Source organism: Typopeltis vanoorti, chromosome 20 (assembly GCF_054136105.1).
Source record: "Typopeltis vanoorti isolate ZY-2024b chromosome 20, IOZ_Tvanoo_1.0, whole genome shotgun sequence".
NCBI classification, from domain to species: Eukaryota; Metazoa; Arthropoda; class Arachnida; order Uropygi; family Thelyphonidae; genus Typopeltis; species Typopeltis vanoorti.
Genome location: NC_143568.1, coordinates 34,348,254 through 34,372,947, shown reverse-complemented (window position 1 = coordinate 34,372,947; position 24,694 = coordinate 34,348,254). Strand labels below are relative to the sequence as shown.

At 34.4% G+C, this 24,694-nt stretch overlaps 1 protein-coding gene across 2 annotated transcripts in view; it reads right to left on the bottom strand.

The window, feature by feature from the left end:
• Nucleotides 1–24,694, bottom strand: part of pip (heparan sulfate 2-O-sulfotransferase pipe) — a 94,755-nt gene that overhangs the window by 19,834 nt on the left and 50,227 nt on the right. For both annotated transcript variants that reach the window (XM_090409813.1, XM_090409814.1), the window contains 3 exons: nt 20,801–21,021; nt 5,209–5,288; nt 769–913 (listed from right to left, as the gene is read on the bottom strand). In XM_090409813.1, coding sequence (XP_090265939.1) covers nt 769–913; nt 5,209–5,288; nt 20,801–21,021 — 446 coding nt within the window. The remainder of the gene's footprint in view (nt 1–768; nt 914–5,208; nt 5,289–20,800; nt 21,022–24,694) is intronic.

The following is a 24,694-nucleotide window of genomic DNA, read 5'->3' as shown; positions in this document are numbered from 1 at the left end:
ACCTCTCTGTTGTTTCTGATCAGGTACGCCCCCTTCATGGTGAGTCAAACCAGACGGCACAGGCGTGTTCCAGCAGGAAAATATGCCATGCATCATTGCCGATATCAGTTCGAGAGTAGTACCATGGCAGCCGATTTGAATACCACAGAATGTCTCTGGATGATGTGGATTGAGAGAACAGGTATTTGAATCCTGCACTCCGATTTTTGGGGAAGCAATATCCTGACGACATGGTACGACATATCTCTAACGTTTATAAAAGGTCTTACGGAGTCCATGCCTGAAGGCTGTGGATCTGGCAGAGATTGTGTATTTGTAAAATGATATATCAAATTATCAGTTGAGAATCAGAATTAAATTTGAGAGTGTAAACGATCTGCAAAAAACTTATCACAAAATCAAGCTTAGGTTATTTTAGAGGCTAAGGGAGGCGATATTTTGTGACAGAGGAAACTCCGAAAAACAGCATTACTTAATTTCTGAGCGAGCTCAAATGGCATCAAGTTATATGAATCTTATAAGTATAGAATGAATATAAGGTTGCACTTCAAAAAGTTGAATTGTAGTTGGTGTGCATATTATAAATTTATACTAAGAACTCCGAAACCAAACTTAATAGATCAGGCACAGAAATCTCTTTCATATTATGATTTACTGGGTATCATGTCACTTTTCTCTGATTAATGCCAATAATATAATGTATATCCGTGTTTCTTTGGTGGATAAAAACTATTCTTAACTTATTCAAGTGTTTCTGTTAACGCATACCTTATTCATCCAGTATTCACTTGGCTTTTCCTTGACTGGTTTGTGGGGCTGTCTTGCAGCTACACGGCGATAAAAGTATGATGAAATTATCCTTTCCACAGGATCTCGAATTAGATTGATGTATAAAGGAGGCTCTTCTCCGAATCTGGAATGATATACGAGTATATATATATATATATATATAATTAATACACTCATCCTTCATTTAATTAACGAAAACTTATTCCACTGACCAATTATCAATGACACTTTTTTCACTCTATAAATCTTAATTATGCTTATCTGAGAAATTAGCTCTAATTAGCTAAGACAGCTAATCCTTATAGTAAGCTTTTAGTTCTAATCTGCATTTAACTGCCAATGTGGAAATTAATATCAAAACAACCCGTTTTCATTTTCCTCATTTTCATTTCGACGATGCTTTTTGTTGATTTGTAATTATTTTAGATAGTCTTAGATGTCATCCAATACTATAAGCCACTAGACATAACTGGACCTGGAGGGAGTGAAAGAAATGTACACATAGTGTGTAGCTTTTGTAAAAATTTAAAGCTTGATTATCAAAAATAGTTATTTCTTGATTTCATTTAATGCACTAGTAACTGGCAATCGCAGATCAACAGAAAAGGGATCCATTCTAGCGTGATTATTATTTATTATTTGAGAGGTTTCCAGGTTGTTCATAGATTACTGTTATTGGTTATTTCCATTATTTTAGATATCGAAGTGAACAACAGGAAAGTAATAAAGTTAAAGAGTTTCTCCCTGTTTAAGAACAGAGACTAATTTCTAAGCAGTCGTTAAAATATCAGTGGACTAGAAATGTCAGAGACCACGACAGCTGCGTAGAAGTCAGCTGTATAGAAAATCTTAAGAATACCTGGATACGTATCTTTAGGAGACATTTTGATATAAATTTAGACAACAATAATTTGTTATTTCGGATGAAATATCAAAATTCATGTCATACCTCTAATCTTGATATAGTATTAAAGCAGAATCGCAAATAAATAAATAAAATACAAGCTACTGGCAGAGATCAGTCACCTTTATTGACTGATCTCTACCAACTCTCTGATATAGCTCCCCCACTAGCTATTAGAAGAATTGTTCTTGTTATGAACAAATATTCTCGCAACAGCCGAATACACCCATTGTATGGATAAAATCCTGCCAGACTGCTTCTCATTTCACACCATAGCTTTCTGTTTTCTGCAGAACCACTTAGAGCAGGGGTCTTCAAGTCATGGCCCTCGGAGCTCTTTGCCGTGGCACGCCAGCCATTTTGAAAAAATAACTACTTAACATTAAAACGCAATTAAATAAAAAATAATTTCAATAAAGCCCGCGGGCCACTGAGCTATACTGCGGTATTTAGAATTGTAAGATGCTTTCCAGATTCACAAGGAACGCTGTGCATTTGATACTTTACATAAAATCCTATAAATATTAAATAGACATGCTTCTTCGGCCATCTACCAGCGCCAAGTACTAGTAATAACGTCGTAGGTAGATGGCCGAAGCAGTAGTTCGTTCGAGTGCGCCGTCTAGTGCCTTCCAGATACATCTCGAAGGTTCTCAATACTTCGTTATTTTCATATAAATACAAGACGATCTCATCCACAGTCAGTCAGTCGTGAACAGTGTGATATTCGTGTATAAGCGCATGCAGGTTTGTCGTGTGAGCCATAGCCTATTGTGGTTTTATATTGCCAGAATTTTTTCATTAGTGTGAGACATATTCAGTGGATAATAACCGTTACACGGCCATTTGGGGTCATTTTTTTTTGGGTAAAAAGTATAAATCAAGTGATTCTTGTCGGGTTTTTAATGAAAAGTGGACCAATTTGTAATTTTTTGTGCCGATCGACGATAAGCCAATGTGTTTAATTTGTCGTGATCAGTGTCAGCATCAAAAGAATACAATATAAAACAACACTATGAGACAAGGCATGCGTCCAATACCGATCACCTTCAAGGGTGTGTACAAAGTGAACCGTCTCCAAATTGATTTAAAATGCCAGCAGGATACGTTTAAAAGGCAGAGGGAAGAGAGCGAAGCGTATGTCAAAGTTATGTAATAGCTGAAAAAATTGCTAAAAAATCAAAACAAAAACCTTCTTGGACGGCGAATTTGTAAAAGAGTGTCTCGTCGCTGCTGGTGATATTCTGCTCCCAAATAATAAGGAAGTGTTTAAAAAACCGAGTTTGTCTGTGGCAACTGTAGCACGACGTGACGAAGAACTTGACAATGAGATTGAAGGAACTTTAAAAAAACGGTCGTCCGAATTTACGTCATATTCACTTGCTTTAGATGTGAAGGATACAGCACAACTGGCTATCTTTGTCTGTGGCATTGATCAACAATTCAATGTGACAGAAGAACTGCTAGCGCTCATACCTATGAATTGAACGACGAAAGGTAGTGATATTCTTGATGCCGCCAAGAAAACGCTCCAGCGTTTCGACCTCAGCTTAACCAACCTCGAGGATATAGTAACTAATGATGCCCCTGCTATGGTGAGAAAGAAGGGTTTGTTGCGCTGCTACGGAAAGAACCAGAACTAGAAGGAAAAGATTTGGTTCATTACCAATGTTTAATCCACCAGGAGAATTTGTGCGCCAAAAACTATTGGATTTGGGAACGTCATGAAAGTTACTGTGACTGTCGTCGACATGATTAGGGCAAGAGGATTGAATCATTGTCAATTCCAAGAGTTTTTGACCCGAGAGTGCGAAGCGGATCACGGCGATGTGGTTTATTATAGTGATGTGCGTTGGTTGAGCAGAGAGAAAGTTGTTAAAAGAGTCTTTGACTTAAGGAGCGAAATACAGCAGTTCATGCAAACCAAGGGGAATCCGATTGCGAAATTTAACGATCTGAAGTGAATGACAGACTTTGCTTTTTGTGACCGACATCTCATTGCATATGAATGACCTAAATACGCGGCTACAATTCAAAGATCACCTGGTGCACACTCTGTTTGATCACATCAAAGCTTTTATGGTTAAGCTCAAACTTTGGGAGGCACAACTCGCAAAAAAAAGAATTAACTCATTTTCAGCTTCTCGCTGAGTCCAACTGTTCGTCTCTTGATGAATACACTACAAAATTAGCCGTGTTGCGAAGTGAGTTTAGTGATTTTCTTAACCAACAGTCTTCTTTAGATTTATTTTCAATGCCATTCAGTGTCAATGCTGCCGAAATTCCAGGCTCACTACAAATGGAGCTGCTTGAACTCCAAAACAACTCTTCTTTGAGAGAAAAATTAAATGTGCTCTTGCTTACATTTTACAAAGACTACATTTCTGAGGACGCATTCCCTAATCTTCGCCAGCATGCTTTGAAGATGTGCACTTTGTTAGGAAGGACATACTTATGTGAGCAGTTCTTCTCCAGAATGAAGCATGTGAAGTTCAAGACAAGAACTCAGATTATGACAAACACCTTGAGAATATTCTGCGCATAGCGACTTCCAACTTAGATGCCAACATCGACAAGCCGGTCAAGGAAAAACATTGCTAAGTTGCCCATTTACATTGCAAAAAATGAACGATTTCTTCATTAAATTATCTTTTTTCAAGTATTGATTATATTTACTTATCATGAACCCGACTCCTACCTACGCTGTTAAAGATGAGTTTGTTTATTTTTATAGGATTTTATGCAAAGTATCAAATTCACAGCGTTCCTTGTGAATCTGGAAAGCATCTTACAATTCTAAATACCGCAATATAGCTTAGTGGCTCGCGGGCTTCATTGAAATTTTTAATGCAGCCCGCACTATCTGAAAGGTTGAAAACCCCTGACTTAGAGTATCGGCAACCAAGGTAGAGCAAGCTAGAACTCTGGGAAAAATCACTTAATAACACTAACAACTGCAATGAACTACAACTGCCAATCTCAGTAGGGCCACTACCAGGCATCTAAACTGGAATACTTAGAGGAACCTGAACAGGCTACGCACCAGAATGGGAAGATCCAAACTAAAAAAAAAGGGAACCCTGTGAAATATTCAGGTTTCCCTAAATGAGATGAAATAAAACAGAAATCACTGAAAATCTTTCGACATGCCGGCGACTTGGTCAACCTTGCACAACCAGAGATTTGCTTAAATGTACGGATGCTGCTATCCATTGTGCAAACACCTAAATTTGAACGTCATGTTCTTTTCCTACGCCTTATCTTGTATTCCTATTCGCTTTTTTGTATGTATTGCAAAAACTTTACTTATCATTTGAGTAATTAAATTGTTAAATTTTGTGTTGTTTCTAATGGACATGAAATAAATTTGAAACTAAAACTGTTTCATACTTATATAGTACTGTCAGTTTTGTCAAGATTAGTTATTTTATAAAATCTTCTAAATTAATATAGTTTAAGAAGAATTTTATTATATTCTTCACTTATACATACATGCAATCAATTAATTTACTTACTTGGTAAAATTAATGAAAAACACATGACGATCGAAACTACAGGGGGCAGGAGTATGCTTCATCCGGTGAACAATTCTGCGCTAACAGGCAAGTAGAATAAGAAAACAAGCATGCTTACAAAATACTCAAGTGATATTCATCAATATATTGCAAAATATAACATTTAAGTATATTTCCTGATATATATATATATATATATATATATATATATATATATATATATATATATATATATATATATATATATAGGCCTTTTGTCGAAATCGAACTTTAATACTTTTTTTTTTTATCGTATCCTTTAAGGCAGTTCATTTCAAATTATGTGACGCTCACGACAGTGTCAAGAGAGGCTCGAAGTAAGATTCAAATAAAATTTCAATCACTTTTTTTTTTCAGTACAATACCATATACGTTACTTGTAGGTGTAGGTGTTGACATGTATTCATGAATGCTATTTAAATGCAACAAACATGTGAGTTAAACTTAGGAAAGGATACACAAATGAGAATTCGAAGATCCCTTCTGTTATGGTGATTATACACGAGAGAGAGAGAGAGAGAGATGCACTGTAGGTTGAATCAAGGGGCTATGGATGAATGGAAAGCTTGAGGAGATTGTTTGTTTGTGTGTTTTGGATATAAAGCCAAAAACAACAAGGCTATGACACCAATGTATTATGTCTGTTAATAGCATGTGTTCTTCTGGCTGGTTTGCGGGATGCAAACCCCGAGTTTTTAGGGGGGGGGAGAATACTACCTCCCTATGAAACTAGCTAGCTCACCAGTTGAAAATCCCTGATAAATGTTTTTTTGCATCCTAGACAGAATTCAAGCCTAGGTTTTTCTAACCAAGGGGAATTATATCGATGATATAATATATTACATTATTCTGTGGAATAATAAAATAAAATAAAATAATATTATATATATATAAAATATAATATTATTTTTAATTAGAAAAAAAATGAGCGAAGAAGGAGAACAGTTTGTTTCATGAGTTAGAACTTGAACCGAGATAACTTAACTACTTTTCTGTACTGAGCTGAGGTTTTCATCAAACTCTTAGACACCATTTCAGATATACTGAACATTCTGTAATTCAACGAATTTATAATTGCACGTATTTAATACTTATTTAGCGGTAAAGGCCTAGCTACAGAAAGAGAGAACCTCTTTGACAAGGTTAAGTTTTATTAGCATTAAAATAGCTATTAAGGTTATCAGACTCCTATTAAAGAATGGTTTAGAGATAAAAAAAAAATAATTATTAGATATGCTAGTAGTTTTGTTGATTTGTATAATACAAAGGTTGTCAAATATGAAAGAGACGAGCAGTGCGTTGCCTTAAGCGAAACTATTGGTCGTATCTGCATCCACGTGTTCAAGGTACAGAAGAAGGAAGGACGAGAGCAGGTCAAAGAAGAACAAAAAACATCAATTCCGTATATGATTTGCAGAGTTTGAGGATAAAAATTCATACATGATTACATACGTAATGTGACAAGATGATACAAAGTTTAAAAAAATTAGCACAAAGGTTATTAAGAGATCAAAACTCAAATGTCTTAAAGAAATTAAGAACAAATACTTGAATTTCCCCATAATTTTGCACTGAATTGTCAAAGGATGCGTAGAATAAACACCATCACCTCTTGATTAACAGTGGCAGAATCATACTGGACACTTCCTTATCCCTTTAATTTCAATGTTAGGTTTTTCATTAATTTAGAAAGAACTGAAGTAAAAGTACCAGCGATAATCGGGAGGTAAATATATGTAGTCTCTAGGATTATGTTGACACAGACTAATTTCCATGCTGCAGTATAAATATAATTGGAATAGGAGACTATAAAGAAGCGACACAAAATAGTTTTTTTTTGTGGTGACAAAAAAAAAAGATAAGGAGGAAGAGAAGCTAATGTGTTAAGTGTGGAGAGAGAAGGATATAAACTAAATCTGTGTGTGTGTGTAACACAGAGAGTGATTGCAGTGAATCCTTCGATTAATCGGATTGCCCTCTTCTAAATAGTAGAATTCTTTGTATCTAGAGCCAGTAGATATGTAGGTAATACTGATATCCAGAACTCTGGTGAATCTCAAATATTTGAGTCTTTCGAGCAGCTTAATATACCAAGAAGACTTCAAGCTATTTTCATTTTTATCATTCGCAAGCGTCTGACAGGACAGTAATAACTAACATTATAATTAAAATATTATATTTATCTTTTACGATTTAGTAGCAGTTCAAGGTTTTAATTTGTACACATTTTAATGCAAAACTTAATTATGTTTATGTAATTTAAATTTATAATTATTTCTCTAAAATTCGCTTTATTTAAAAATGATAATATTCAATCGCTACAGGGATGAGATGCATTTTTTTGCTAGAGACAGAGATGCATTTTTTTTTTTTTTTACAGAACTATTTTCTCACAATTTTGCAAGTTTCTTAGGAATCTAATATAATTTAACAGATACTGTATTAGCCGTCTCCTTTAAATTTAACTGAAACTGATAATAATTGTCGTTTTGAGAATGTAGTTTTTAAAATTTTTGAAATTTAAAGCAATTTTTATATTAAAAACAGATTTTTAACTATAGGTTTTCCATTATTAATTATAGATTTTCCATTAAAAGTTTAATATTTCATAGCATAAAATTAAATTTATGTTAGAGTGAAAACAGCCTGACTTGAGAGAGATGGATGCTCTCAGTCCACTGTTGTTTACTGCATCGACAGATTCTATCAGAAATTGTTTGATTTTTACTCTGCAAGTAAAATCCTGATGATTTCGTCAAGACTTGCAGAATTATAAGTATGATTTTGCTAATAGTGCCGCATAATTGGCTGATAAAGCTCATTTTGAGAATTCTGCAGACTTTGATTGATGTGGTACGATTAGCAAAATCACATGGAGATCTTATAATTTAAATATTTTGAATGAAGAAGTAAATGCTGGAAAGGAATATGAGAATTAGCTAAAGAGGGGAAAAAAGATACAATTCTCGGGGGGGGGGGAAGAACCTATGCAATGCTTTAGGATAAAATTTTAGAACTAGTAACCAGCTTTAAATATTTAGATCACTTTTCAATCAAAAAGCCAAAACATCTTAATAAGAGTTTATTTAAGTTAAGGGATATTAAATCTCATATTGTTGAAACATACCATGAAACAATATGGGATGTAATATCCCTTAACTTAAATAAGTTCATGTCGCCGAATTTAAGCATTTGGCTCTTCATATAATTAATAACTTATTAGGACACCTTCTTGGCAATTCTCATAGTAGGGTATGTAAGTTCTGTTTGCTACAAACTTGGTATTACTAGGTCTACCTACTCACCGATGAGACCTCAATAAAGGTTAAAACCGGTCTGGGTAGTGACATTCTCTCATAATGTAGAACAATATTACAGCTCCTAGGAGCTGGGATTCACATTATGGGTAAATATATGAAATAGTGATCGGATCTTGCTCCACCCTTACTAGGAGTTGCCTCAGTGTTGCACTACCAAATCGGTCAGGTGTTACCCTATCCAGGTATTTGCTTACGCTTGGACTCGCCAAACTTTATATAGTTTCTACATTCGGCATGAAACTCTTTGAGTTTCTTATTCAGCTATGAAACAATATGGGATGTAATATCTCTTAACTTAAATAAGTTCATGTCGCCGAATTGAAACCTTTGGCTCTTCATATAATTAATTCTTAATAAGAGTTTATTATTATTATTATTATTATTAAAAAGGAAATTATCTGCTTACCGATAGTTTATATTTCACTATTAACCTGTCGTTACCATTAACGACAAAACAATCCATATACTGAAAAGCACACAAAAGATTTCTTGGGAGGATAGAAGCCAAAACCAGAACATGCAAGATAAGAAACCAAACAATAAGAACAAGCATAGGATTAAAACTACTTAAAACAGTTCCAGGTAGTACAACTCAGATAGTTTGGACATGTTCACAGAAAGAAGAAACGAGACATATTCAAAGTAAGGTAGATTGCAGGGAAAGAGACCTATAGGAAGACTAAGCAGACATGAGAGAAGATCAAAAGAACATTCAAACACACATAAAGAAAGATAGGAGTAGAACAGAATGATGCCTTTGTACCGATACACCAAGTAGACGAGGATCAGTTAAGTGAGCGAAGTTACTTTGAATTTGAACAAAAACCTTACACATTTGAACGTTTAAATGAATGACCATTGAAATCATTAAAGATGTATGGGATTTTAATTAGTTTCTTAATTTCTGTAAATACTAGTAGCTGCTTTGTAGATTCTAATGTGGACATTTAAAAACCTACCACTTGAAAGCTATTATCAAGCTCGAAGAACCATAATTATTAGTTGAATGAGAGTTGCCAAACGTGTTGCATTCCGGAACAGAGTCAAAGATTCACAAGAATTATTTTGTATATACTATCAGGCACTCAAATTAATTGATCATTTTATGTGATTCTACTTTACAGGAATAAACCAGTCACAAAGGGATGTGTTGCTCGCTGGCCCTTTCCTCTTCATCATACTCTGCATTGTGAGTTAATATCATATGCATGTTCATGCAACAGTTGTTGCCTATGTTCTAATATACAATAAGATCCTGCGTGAAACAAGGCCCAAGTTCGAGGGAAACGAAATGCAGCAGCAGATGATTGTCCAAATTATAACATTAGTGATATTGAATCTTCTAGTGCTATTTTGCTTCAAACGTTTTATGTCAAGAAGCCGATTATTAGTTGAATGAAAGAATGGCGAGATAAGAAGCCGTGTAAGAGAGCTTCCGTAAGTGAATTGGTTTAGACAATGCCCTTCGGTTAGAAAGACCTGGGTTCTAATCCCGTCTAGGACGCGCAGAATCTTTATCGGGTCTTTTCAAGTGAAGGTGGGTTAGCCGGTCTCAAACGGAGGCCCTCAAATTAATCGAAGAGTTTTTTTCCCGGAAAATTGTTTTCCATCCCACATACGGGAAAACTCATGCAATTTACATACAAAATATACTTATAGGCATAGAGCTAACCGCCTTATCCTGGAGTCATACGAATTCCAAGGATTACTTGGACGATTATGGGCGCTTAAGGGTCCGTTGAGAACGGTAGAAGAAGAAGCCTTAAAAATAAAACTTATGTATATTTCTGTCAGAAATAAGTTGCGAAAATGAGTTATTGCTGAAAACTCATTTTCATATATATATATATATATATATATATATATATAGCTTTTTTTTTTTCCTGTTAAAAAGCATTATACATTCTGCGAAATATTTCGTTTATTTGTTATTGGATGTAAGAAAGAAATCAAGTAATAAGGCCCGCTGAAAACACTAGTAAAATCATTATTTCGAAAGAAATAACAGTGTTTATGACTATGTGTAATAAATATTTCAGTCACTAGATAATATTTAGGTTTGCGTTTACGCCATTTTGACAAGTTTGGAAATTAATTTCCAAGGAGAGTGCGATATTCAGTTCTTCATTACATTCGTAGGTCATAGTTAGGGATCCCATACGTCCCGGTTTTATTACTTCTGTCCCGGCGTCCCGATATGTTTAGTTCGGGACGCTAAATGTCCCGGATATTTTAGAATATAAAAAATATTAACATTTCTAACAAGAATAAGTACAAGTCATAATATTTTTGGGTGCTTTTTTTTTTTTACTGTAGTCTTTCAAACTATATATTGTTTGTTTATTATTATTATTATTATTCGCATCACGTATACAAATTACACATATTATACTATTCAACTTGTATAATTATGACAATATTTCACAATACAATTCAATGCACAGTACAATGTTACAAAATAAAATTCAAGTATTACTATCATATTCTGTTGGTACTAACACTTATTATGGCTATTATTTTATTATGGTTAATAAAAAGTTTTCTCATATATGCAAGTAGAATATAATATATTTCGAATGGTTTCAAAGTTATGATAAGTAATTGGTTTAGAGTAATGTAAGTTAGTTAATGCAAATATGTGTAACCAAGGGCGTAGCCATACTGGTTACTAGAAAAGTAATTAGCTTAAAACAGACACTGAGAGTCCGGGGACCGCATCTAAGAGGGCTCCCTTACCAGTTATAATAATGTACATGTTGATATTTTATTTCCTAATTGAATGAACCAATTTGTAAATCAATACCTTAATTGGTTATGATATATGAGTTATAATGATCTCTTATACTATACGTTTAAAATAATTGTCAACATTCTTTAATCCCATAAGGTACTTTCTCGATATTTTTCTGAATACATATTCTGAGGTTATAGATTTAATTTCATTCGGAAGTTTATTATAGCTGCTCGTCGCAGTGTACTCGAAAGATTTACGAAAAATTTCTTTGTTAGCCTTAGGTACTTCCAGCGTGTTTCGACCGCAGCGCAATTCATAGTCTACATTATTATATACCAAGAAACGTTCAGTGTTTCTTTTTACATATAACAGACAACCATAGAGATATAGTTTCTGAAATGGTAGAATATTATGAACGATATACAGATCATTGGTTGAAAGTGCAAAGCCGGTAGTAGTTATGGCTCTAATTATTCTGTTTTGTATTCTTATTAATGGAAGCAGATTGTTATATTAGTCTTCTCCCCAACAGGTAATGCTATATTGCAGTGAAGAATTTACCCAGGAATAGTATAAACATCTTAAGAATGCTGCATTTAGAAAATTTTTAACATAATATATTCTGTTAATTATGAACCTAAACTTGTTTGTTAAGAAAGTGGTGTGGGAGTTCCACTTCAAATTGCTATCGATATGGAGGCCCAAATACTTGACTTTTTTTTTTTTTTTTTTTGATTAAGCTACATTTACAATTTAGAATATCACTACATTTCCTTTCATGCCATTTTATAGTTATACTGTGATTTAATTTGTCTGTTAATGTAAATTACATATATCTCGTTTTGTCGGTATTAATGTTAAATCCGTTGTTGCTAAACCATATACTTAGTTTTAACATATCGCTATTAATCCGATTTTTTAGATTTTCAAGGGTTGTTTCGGTGTATACTAAAGCCGTATCGTCAGCAAAGGATATCATTTTGCCAAAAAGTTTGTATTTACATAGATCATTAACATATATTATGAATAGGATGGGTCCTAGTACTGACCCTTGTGGGACTCTGTATTTTATTATGTTTGTTGTGTTTTTAAATATATCATAGCTGGTATGTTGTTTTCTATTATTCAGATAGGATTTGAACCAGTCATTAGTAATTCCCCTAATGCCGTATTTGGACATTTTTAATAGCAATAGATCATGATGAACACAGACGAACGCTTTAGATATATCAAGAAAAACAGCTGCCGTGTGCATTCCTTCATTTATTCCACTATAGACCTTTTTATGAAACTCGAGTAGCGCTTTTTCAGTATTGCTTCTGGATCTGAACCCATATTGATTAGTAGCGTAAAAGGATATTGTATTTAAATAGCTATTTAAGTGTTTTTTTATCAGAATTTCAATAACCTTTGAGATTGTGGATAGTATAGATATTGGCCTGTAATTTTTGATTTCATTTCTATTTCCTCCTTTAAATAACGGCACAACTGAAGCAGTCTTTAGGTGTTCTATAAATTTACCACGCTCAAAGGATTTATTAATGATATTTGTAAAGAATTGTAATTTATGCCTAATGATAATGTTTAACTTTTTAACATTTATGTTGTCACATCCCACTTTTTTCCCTTTTTTTTAATCCGATTACTACACTCTTCACTTCATCTTCGTTTACTGCATGTAGATACATAGAATTCTTTATCCACGGAAGGTGACTGACATACTTTGCCCGTTCTGCAGGGCCGAAAACACAACTGCCATAGTTGGTAAAGTGGTTGTTCATTTTGTTAAGTAGATCAGTGATGTCATTGCCCTCTGGAAATTCTCGCGTTTTCTGTTTTGTGTTATTACTATTATCATATTGACCAACCTCCATTCTTTACTTTTATCATTACAACAAGAAAGAAATTTCGATAATAGAGAATGTTCTTTAGCCTGTTTTATTTTTTCCTTTAAATGTTTAACGAAATTTTTATAGTCATATTCAAAATTTAAATTGTATGTATTTTTTTATGCTTATAGTAGAGCTTTTCTTTTGTCTTTATCATATTTTTTAGTTGATCTGTTATCCAGTGTGTGTGAACGTCCTTTTTTGTAGTAACTGTTTTATGATATTGCGATTTAGTGTCTGCATATGATTTTGATAAATTCATATAACTGAAACTGATTTGTGTCTAATAAATCAGTTTGTGGCAGTTGATAATGCTTTATGTATCTTTCAAATTTTTTTATAATTGGTGCCAATTACAAATTTATTCTGACTACCTGTGCAACTCATGTTAACACTATCAGGTATAGATAGTTTCAAAATATCGAATGGTGATCTGTTATATTACTAATATAGATTGCAGTGGATACCTCATAGGCCATTCTGTTTCTTATGAATATGTGATCAATGCAACTAGTCGAGTTGTACACTTCTCTCGTATTGCCATCGATGTAAGCAAGAAACCCATGAGTAGATAATATATTTTTATATTCTTCAGTTTTACTATTACTCTTATGAAGGTCCAAATTTATATCCCCCACTAGTATGATATTGTCATATATTAAGGTTTTTAAGACATTATTTAGCTCTGTTAGAAAGATATCTACTGGGCCATCGCATGCACGGTATATAGCAATTATAAGTATATTCATTTGCTGTGTCGTAAATCATTACAGTTTCAGCAGTTTGAAATTTTAATTCCAGTCTGTGAAATTTATAAATATTTTTTAGCATATAGAATTAATCCACCTGAACGATTATAATCGCGACAACATAATACATATCGTAATCTGCGAGAGAATAATGATCAACCTCAAGCTGTTTGATCCATATTTCACTTAAGACTAGTCTATATATGATTGGATCTCTGTAAAAACTAACATTAAATTATCAAAATTTGACCTTATTGATCTAATATTAACGTGATATATATTGAAATTCTTGGATGAATTTATAGTGGTATCAAAAAATTTCTTAACAGAAGTTAAATTATATATTTTTTTACAGTTTACAGGTGTATAAGAATCTAAATTATTCATGTTAAATCCTAAATCCATTAGGTTTATATTGCTCCAATTATTCATAGGTAACATTTAGATTTACTGCCTTCTTTGTTTGAGTTCGTTGAGATCGTCCGGTGTTTTTATCCGTATCACTTTAGTGTTGTCATTCTTTCTCATGAATAGTTTACCATCTCTTACCCATACATATTTAACTGCACCACTTGCTCTCATTTGTTTTGCTTCGTAAAGAAGTTGCTTATTAAGTTTAGCCAAATGTTCAATTATGTATACGGAAACGGGTTTTAACTGTTCATCAATTTGTTGAGCTGTAATCTTGAGTTTTCTTGCCTCCGTCATCCATTTATTTTTAGTAATCTTGCTTTCTAACTGAATAATAACTGGCTTGATGTCGGTTTTTCTGTTAGTGGGTATTCTGTGGACGTGTATGATGCCTTCTTTTTTTACTCCAAGTATATTTACCAGTCTTTCAGTAATAGTATGCAAATTTTCATTCTGAGCTTCTGGTAGACCATTTACTTCGATATTGTTCATCCTGGAGCACTGTTGAATTTCATTAACTTCCCATTTCAGATCATTCATTTGGGCTTTTAGTATTTTATTTTCGTTTGTTAGTTTAGTGTTTTTAGTGCAGAGGTTATTAATTAGCTTTTCATTGCATTCGGCTTTGTTCTTAAGATCTTGAATGCATGCAAAGCTATATTCCAATGATGCCTTCAGATCATTTAATTCTGCTTTAAATAGAGTTTCCATTTCTTTTGTTATCGCGTAGTTATCATCTTTAATTTCTACTTTGATGGTAAAAATTTAAAAATGTATGTTTACAAAACAAAAAAGCAGAGACATTTTGTAGTTCGGTGAATTACCAGAATGTTAGAATTTTGGAAAAACGATTTAGTTCATACATTTCATTCAGCCGGAGAAAGGATGTCAGAATGAGGGAGACATCGCCCAACTGTATGTTTAACTAATCGCGACCACGGCATCTATTTCGTTCGTCTGATCGGCCGTATATTTATTTACGGCCGACCAGACGTAATATAATTTCAGATGTTATGCATCTACACAATACGCATAAGGCTCGTGTTGTTTATATTTTATTGTATTTACATTGTATTGTACCGTTTTATTGACATATTAACATTTTATATCTTTATATTTCATCTACTTATTATTGTTTGATTTAAGTGTTACGTGTTTAAGTATTGTCATCTGTGTTTAAGTGTTGTTATTAGAATTCTATTTATTTGACGTATGTATAAGCATTTATGTTATCTATATTAATAAATCAAATTCAAATAAATATTTAATTTTTTTATTTTAAAATACATAATGTTAACGAATAAAATTTATTTCTCTTAACTCTTAATTCTACAAAATTTATTTCTCTTAACCCGTAATTCTACAAAATTTATTGTGTCCCGGTTTTTTGTTTTCAAAAAATGGGATCCCTAGTCATAGTTTAGTCAGCGATGGTGCAAATCTGTGGTGCGCCAGACAATATTTGTTGACATAATAATCTATAGTACCTACTGGCTATTAAGGCCTATGACCTGCCCAGATTCACTTTCGTAATCATAATTTTAGGATTGAGGTGGTAAGTTTTATCTCTAAATGTACAATCTTGTGTGTAAGTTGTGTGTGTTCTCCTGACTGGTTTTACTGGTTGCAAGATGAAAACCTTAGTTTCCAGGCGGAAAAACTTCCATCCCCGTATATGAGATCAGCCAACTCATCTTCAATTGAAAAGCCCTAATAAAGGTTCGTCATGTTCTAGACAGATAGAATATACGTCTTTTCATCCAAAAGAGTTCGTTGAAACTGACTGAGATACACCTCTGTATTTGTTAATACTCCACCGAAATGCATAATAAACTCAAGTTCGGTATCTGGAATATTTTATTAGAGAATTAATGTTTCATTGTAGGATGTTTGTAGACACAGAAAGATTGGTCCACATTTTATAAATAGAGAAAAGCAGGACACTACAAAGACGAGGTAACCAGACTGATAGAGGTGTTATTGATACACCTCATTTATTTAAAAATGATTACAATTATAAATTAATCATTCATCGTGAAATAAGGCGAAGATAAGATTCTTATTTCTATTGTTTGAAAAAGAATTAAGTAAATTCACTTTAAGTAAAGATAATAATGAATTTCCCAAAAACGTTGTTTTCAAATCTACATTTGTTACGAGCCTCCGTAGCTCAGTCAGTACAGACGAACATTCGATTCCCGCCAGTGACGTGAGGAACCTTTATCTAGTCTCTTTCGACGAAAGGTGAGTTAGCCAGCCTCATACGGTGTAGGTGTTTTTTTCACCCGGAAACTCGGGTTCGCCCCCCAGAACAGGCAAAACCGGCCCCGTGAACACACGTGGATTGCAGTCACGAATACGTCCCAGCCATATGCCGGTCCCGAGCCCGGATAAAATTGAGGGATTTTGGAGAGCAATGGTGAACTACCCTGTTAAAAAAAAAAAAAAAAAAAAAAAATCTCACCATGAATACTTTGTGGGCAAAGCCTACAAAGTCACCTACGGTCGGAAACGACTGAAAATCAATCAATCACATTTGTTACATTGCCCTGAAGAAAAAATATCTAAACTAATTTTAGTTTAATAATTAGTATTTTATTAGTATATGCATTAAATACCACAAAATGGGCTGAATAATTATTGCCTTTTTTTGCAAAATCTAACTGGATTTTACAATATATACGTTTATTTTGGTACCGTTGGATGTCCTTATAATTGTGAATTTGACAAGTGGTAATGGACAGTAAAGGTCAGTAGCACGAACAGGTACTTATTTTATCAACAACTGCTCCAGCAGAAACTGTCAAGTCAAGCAGATAAAAACTCTCCGTCTCTTTTTATTATCCGATATTTTTTCTTCCTGAACACCGTTACAATTCACGCTTTTTTTTAAATCTTCTCTTATATTGGTTCTTCTCCGATGAATTTTCATATATATATTTCTTGGTGCTTGTTCTGAATTCATTCTCATTATAGTCCATACCACTTCAAACGAAAGTTCACATGGGTTTCAACACTTCTGGTTAGAAATATTTAGGACATTTTTAGTGGCAATACGCCAGTATAGGATGGAATGATTGCACTGGCTCAGATATCTGCATATACATTAAAAATAAATAATGTTCCTAGTATTTGGATGTTCGAGTGACATTCGGAAAAATTGGATTTTAGCATATGTCCTCGTAGACAATACTATAATATATTATATACTATAATATATTATATTATATATTATATACTATAATATAATAAATAAACAATACTTGACTTGGGAGGTGGCTAAAGGTGTGGAATTTTCAATTAAGACAGGGTACATGTGGAATTATCGGGCTGGAAAGTATGACAAGCTTAGCAGTTTGATTGGTTCAGTGCCATGGCATGTACAACTGCAAGGACTAGAAGTTGATAGTGCATGGGAGGCAGTTAAGAAGTGTTTGCATGAAGCAATGGCTGACTGTATACCTAGAGTCCGAATAATAAATCAAGTAGGGGTTAAATGGATGAATAACACCATTAAGCTTGAGCTGCAAAAAAAGAAACAACTATGGAGGGAATTTAAGGAGAAAGGTGACCGGCAGGCACATGAACGGTATAAAGCGCAGGCCAGAAGGGTAACGAGTGTGGTAAGGAAAGCAAAAAAGGATTATGAAAGAACATTGGCCATGCAGGCTAAAGAGAATCCTAAACAGTTTTTTTAGATATGTAGCGAGCAAAAGGAAAAATGTACATGGCAGAATGATTTTAAAGAATGCCGATGGTAGGGAGGTAAATGAATCAGTTGATATAGTTGAGTTACTGAGTGAGCACTTTGCAAGTATATATCATCCAGGTGGTGACATTGCAGAAACGAATAAACCAGTAGATTATACGGGAATTGTGGTGAATGAAGTGGAGGTGAGTAGTCTATTGCATAACCTCAATGTCAATACATCCTTGGGATTGGATGGTATACCAGCTACGAGAAGCAGCTAAAGAATTGTCAGTACCCTTGACTATTTTGTTTAATTTGAGCCTCGCTCTGGGTTAGTCCCGAGGGGGCGGAAAGAGGGGAAAATAGTTCCACAGCATAAAGGTGGTTCCAAGACTGCTGTTGTAAATTACCGACCGATTAGCATATCAGGAATCATTGTCAAGGTCTTAGAGAAATTAGTCAAGAAAAGAATACAGAATTGGATAGATGAAAATGGGATATTGTATGGGGGACAACATGGTTTTGTGAAGGGTAGATCATGCCTCAGTAACTTGCTCACGTTTTATAACACAGTGACGGCTGAACTGGATAGGGGTAATGGGTTTACAGTGAGACTACTGGACCTTGCCAAGGCCTTTCACAGGATACCACATGGAACCCTAATCAGTAAACTGGAGCAGATGGGGATAGATATAGAGTTGGTGAGATGGATAGGAGGGTGGTTGAAGGAGAGATACCAGAGAGTGGTTTATGCAGGAGTGGAGTCTAAAAGACGGCTTGTGACTAGTGGTGTGCCGTAGGGCTCTGTTCTTGGATCACTGCTTTTCAATTTGTTCATCAATGATATAGGAAAGGATTTGAGAGGAAGTGTTCACTTGTTTGCTGATGATGCAAAGTTGGGTAGAGCAATTGTGAGTGCACAGGATGTCAAAATTGTACAGGATGATTTGGATAGTTTGGAGGACTGGGCTAGGAAAAATGGATGTCAATTTAATGTGGCAAAGTGTAAGGTTATGCACTTTGGGGTGAAAAGAATAGCAGCAGTATATCGCATTGGTGGAACCGTACTCCAGGAGATTGATGAGGCCAAAGATTTGAGAGTGTTGGTGGATAGGGAATTGAAGTTTAGGGGGCACATTGCAAAAGTGACTAAATCAGCTCATCAAATCACTTGGCTTCTGAAAAATACTTTAACATGCAGAGACAAACAAGTTGTTGTTCCTCTGTATCGAGCCTTGATAAAACCCCATCTGGACTACTGTGCCCAGTTATGGGCACCAGGGTTTCTTCGTGATGGGGAGGAAGTGGGGAGGATCCAGAGACGAGTGACCAAGATGATAGAAGGTCTGTGGAATGAACCTTATGAGAATAGGTTGAAGATTTGTGGGTTGCAGAGATTGGACGATAGGCGAAGGAGGGGTGATATGATTGAGACATTCAAATTACTGAAGGGTTTCTATAAGATTGATCCAGAAGATATTTTTAAAAATATGACTGGTGGTGGGAGGACTAGGGGCCATGCATGGAAGCTGGGAAAGAGCGTGGTTGACAAGGGAGTTAGAGCTAGGTTTTTTACTTGGAGAGTGGTGAATGAGTGGAATAAGCTTCCAGAGTCTGTTTGTGGGTGCTACGACCGTGAATGAGTTCAAGGCAAGGTATGATAGATACTGTGTCAATGTCGAATAGTTGTTCTTGACATGATGTTAGGGCCTCCCTCGATGAGTCTGTTGACTCCTTGGAGTTGCCCGGAACAATAATAATAATTATTAATCCCTGCACTATACCTCGTATAGTGCAGCGATTAATGCCGTACCTCGAGCATGTGTGAAGAAAAGAGTAGGTGCTAACTTGTTAATTAGCATTCTGCAATCGGTTTCATTCGGAAGCGACAAATCTATCGTAATTCAAAGCGCTGGACCTGGGAGTGACAATTAAAGGGGGAGATGGATGCCTTGGGAGAAAGAGAATCCCCTAGTTACCAATTTAGTGAAGTCTTAAAATAAAATTGTAAAGTAATAATTCTTTAGAAGCTGTGCAAGTATCACAGTTAAGAGATGCTTATAGATATAGCTATATCTGTAAGCATTCATATGTATATTTGATGATCGTTGGTATATTTGAAAAAAAAAAAAAAAATAATAATAATAAATATATATATATATATATACAGTATATATATATTTTACTAATATTATATTTTCAAAAAATTTAAACATTAGAAATATATATATAAAAATTCATAATTATTGCCGAATGTGGCTTACTTTAATTGGAAATAAATTCATTACCCTTATTTTTAAAAAAAATTCTACGGACTTTGTTCAGATACCGATTCTGATTCCTGAACTTTACCAGATTATACACAAATATAGACACAGTATTACAGGCTACTTTTAGTGGTTTGCAATAAATTGAACATTGCCAGCACTCCCTTCTTTCATTAAATTTAATTACACTTTCAGATAATATAATTATGAATCAAGCCACGCTGCAATATTTTACACCAAGGCTAAAATAAAAGGACATTATATCAATATATATAACTTCCTGTTTAATGAATTATCACTTTATTGTTGAAAGACCGCTGTACTTGGGTAGCTTTCCTACGCAATAAATATTCCTATAAATGGCACGCTATCTTGAAATAACTAATTTTACTAGGTGTGTAGTAGTGACTCAACACAAATTTCGCCATATTTACATAATGGTAAATGTGCCATCTTAAGGTGATGCGGCAACACAGTTTATACTCCACTAACCTGTTCTTCTTCGTCAACCATCCTCTTGTCGTACACTTTAGAGTTGTAATGGACAAATCCGTTAGCTGTTGCTAGCTTTCTCATGAGCGTGTAAAGTGTAGTACTACCGCATTTTGGCACACGATTGTAGAACATTCTCTTTGTGTCGAGGTGATGAAATTTCTGATCCACTTGATCATAAGTAACATCCAGCTTCAAGATTTCAGGTGAGCAATCACAAGCTATTTGAGAAAAATAAACGAATATATTATTAATATTAAAATATATTTTAATATTAACCGAGTAAACACAGAGCATAAAGTTACAAGGTTCTGCGTGTAAAGTGATACCGGCTAATGAAATCAGTTATGTGAAAACAGAGTTACGAGTCGTGATATCCGTTATAAAAATATATATAATAAAATAAAAAAACAATAAGCACATTGACCCAACAAAGGTGTTGACAGATTTGCAGTTATTTTCAGACGTAAAGTGACTCTCTCAGTCTCCTGATATGTAATAGGCGGAATTCCGCAAAGCTCCTCTTATAGTGGAGGGGAGAGACGTTCATATTTCACATTCATGGGACTTTAGAAATGCATTCCCATAATTCTTGCTGGCGCGAGACTCGAGGTAACTGAGTAATGGTTACTGGCATGTAACTCAAAGATTAATTACAATTTGAAAGTATTGTTATACACGAAGAGCAACGCAAAAGGTCGTGACCTAAAATAATTATAGCGTATTCATTTAGTTCAGATATACTTTTCCTAATCTGTCAGTCACTCCAGAAAGCATTCGATAAGTATTTTATGACTCCGCTTGTTGAATCAAATAGCTGGGATGGTCTTTTCTTCTCTACAAACTACTTTTAGTTCATCACTGTGTAAAGCTATTCTTTCCATACTTTCTTACTCGGTCCTTTATTGCTTAGATAAAATCTGAATATATTTCGATACATTCATAATTAACTAACTCATTAAGAAAATGGTGCAGATAGCCAAGCATTCGAGGTATTAGATAATAGTTCGAATTCTGTTCCCTTGTTTCTTAAGTGTAAAATAGATTTGGTGGGTGAAAGTCAGTTCGGGAGAGTTGGGCTCTTTATGAAATTGAAACTATCTATAAGAATATTTTTAAAATGCTTCAGTTTACCCATTATTTGTATTGTCGCTCAATTAAACGGGGGGAGACGCTTTAGTCTTTTCGCTTTATTATAACGTCTAATCTTGAAACAAGAACAACGAAAATACTCGCGACAATCTTGTGTTGGGAAGCGCCTCAAAATCCACGAGAATACAAAAATAAGAAAGGAGACTAGTTTTTAAACTAGCGTACGTGACAACTTTGCATTTCCTTAAGCAGTAATGTGAAACCAATTTTGCATTGTACAAAGTTATTCTGGTTTAGTAATTGTGAAAACAATTATCTAGATGATTGCATTCGACTGGATGTCTTGTTCATATTGCACCATAATTTGTCGCCGAGTAGATGAAAGATTAATATATTATTTCGGTTTGTACTCTTTTTGCTAAATATTGACTTCAGTAAAACATCCTTATGTTGTACAATATTTAAACATCACGTAAATATTGAAATTTGACTGCATGCATACTCGTGCATTTCATGAAAATAAGACATGAAATCTTTAAATTTTGCGCCATTCTCCTCCGTTACCTGGTTGATGTGATGATATTTCTTCACTGTTTTTTATAATTTATTTCACGTGATTTTTTTTTAATTGGAATACGATAACAGCAGTTGTTACTACCTTGCTTTCCTATTGATCACTTTATTTTGTTTTGTAGGTACTTTATTTTTTCATCATGTTTCTTGTTAGGCTTAGTGGCCGTTCACGGCCAGAACGCTACATTTTTAAATTTACTCATTCTTAAAAGTTAACAGGTTCTCATCCCCCCTCCCCTCCAATTTGCCTTGAGAAGAGTTCTAATTAACTAGTCCCAGCTCACCACTAAATCGATTTCAACGTTTATATCATTTACAGTGATCAAGAAGATGTACCGAACTTCGAAATTTTTCTCAAACAGGAAGCATTACAGATGTCACATTTTCGTGTTTCCACATAGCTGCTCACGTGGAACCACTTTGAAACTTGCTTCCCATCTTTTTAAACGTTCTGAACAACTGCTACGATACATAAACTAGCATGTAAGCACAGCTTGCATGTGATTCATCAAGCATGTTTATAGACTTACTTTTCCTGCTTTGCTTTTACTCATGACTTCCTTTGCTTCCATTCCTATTCTTGGGGAGTCTCAACAGGTAGGTGAAGGGAAGATTGATCATGTGACCATGACAAAAAATAAAAAGAAAGAGCGCCCGTTATCTTCAATATTTGAAGGGCAGTAGCTGACGTAATCCATGATTTTTCGCTATACGTTAAGTCTCTGAATCTAAGGACTGCATATTAGTCCTTTTTTAGTTTTCTCAGGGCCTCTGCGGTTTGGTCCCAATTAGTACTCTTCGTTCCCACTTAATTAGGTTCACATTTTCTTTTGTGTGCGACTAATGAGTGTTTAGATATATTAATGCATGCATTATGGATATGTATCCCCACAGGAATACAGAGATCGATCCTCTTCTTTTTCACAGAATTTGAATATGTTTAAGCAAAGAAAATTTCTTCCAGTAGCTTCAAAGTTATTCTTTGAAATATGCAAACAGTTACTCGGTTCATCTTGTGGTAGATGAGCTGTTTTACTATACAAATAAAGTAGATCATCTACAACAAGAATATCAAAACCAAAGATCTGTTTTAGTTTCCAAATGTGTTAACACCGAACATATTACATGACGGAAATAATTTATTGGAGATATTTCTCCCTTTTGTATGTGGGGTCGGGTATACATTTCTTGAATTATAACATTGTTTTCAGTCTAATATTGAGATTAAAACAAAGAGGAAAGATGAAGGTACCAAGGAATCGCTGTAATGATGAAATAATGGTCATAAGGGATGAAATTTTTCTCGTAAGTAACTTTCTAGTTACTTATCAGTGACCATCTGAAACACAAAATTAACTATTCACACTTTTCAGAGTTTCACAAACCATTTGAAAGAAAATTTCTCACTTTGAAAAAAAAAATGAACGTTATTGAAATGGAGATATTATAGATCCAACCGTATTTTATAGCCAAATATAGATAGAAATTAAAAAAAAAAAAAAGTTTCGAAAAGTTACCAGAGAGCTTATGAGAATATAATTTCGGTATCTGAGTTGCCTTGGATTGCGCTATTTAAGACACAAGCTCTTCCCAAGAGTTCGTATGTTCACCTTAATAGTTCGCTTTGAATTAGGTTTCACCTGCTTGATAGCCACTTCGAACTGTTGAGTCTCACCAGAGGCCAGGCAGAAAGTTAAGTTCACTTATGAAGTTAACTTTCTTTATGATGTTAACAATTATCATGGTAAACATGATGAATTTAAAATTGACTTATTATATACACTTGCTGTTAAAAACGACAGGATCATTTAAGTATAATTTATTTTTCTTTTGTAAAATAAATTTACATTTAAGAATGTAATTTAATTAAGAATGTAACAAAAAAAGGCTATCCTGTTAAGGGGATCAAAATAACAATGGGGACCAATTTTGCTTTACAGCCACCTATCTCACTGACTCCCTTGAAGTCACTTCATCATAGGTACTCTATTTCACCATTGTTCTATTCTATAGGTACTTTCATGGGCATTGCTCCTCTGAATTTGGTGCTGCCATTCCACTCTTTTCTAGCCATAGAAGTAGAGCAGCCACTGGCCAACACCTATGCACTGTTCAGCTTTGAACACACCGAACTAACTTCCCATCAGCTTCCTTCATTCCATCCGCCCCTATTCTTTGGAACAATCTCTCCCATGCTGTTTTTCCTACTGAGTACAACCTCCTACTCTT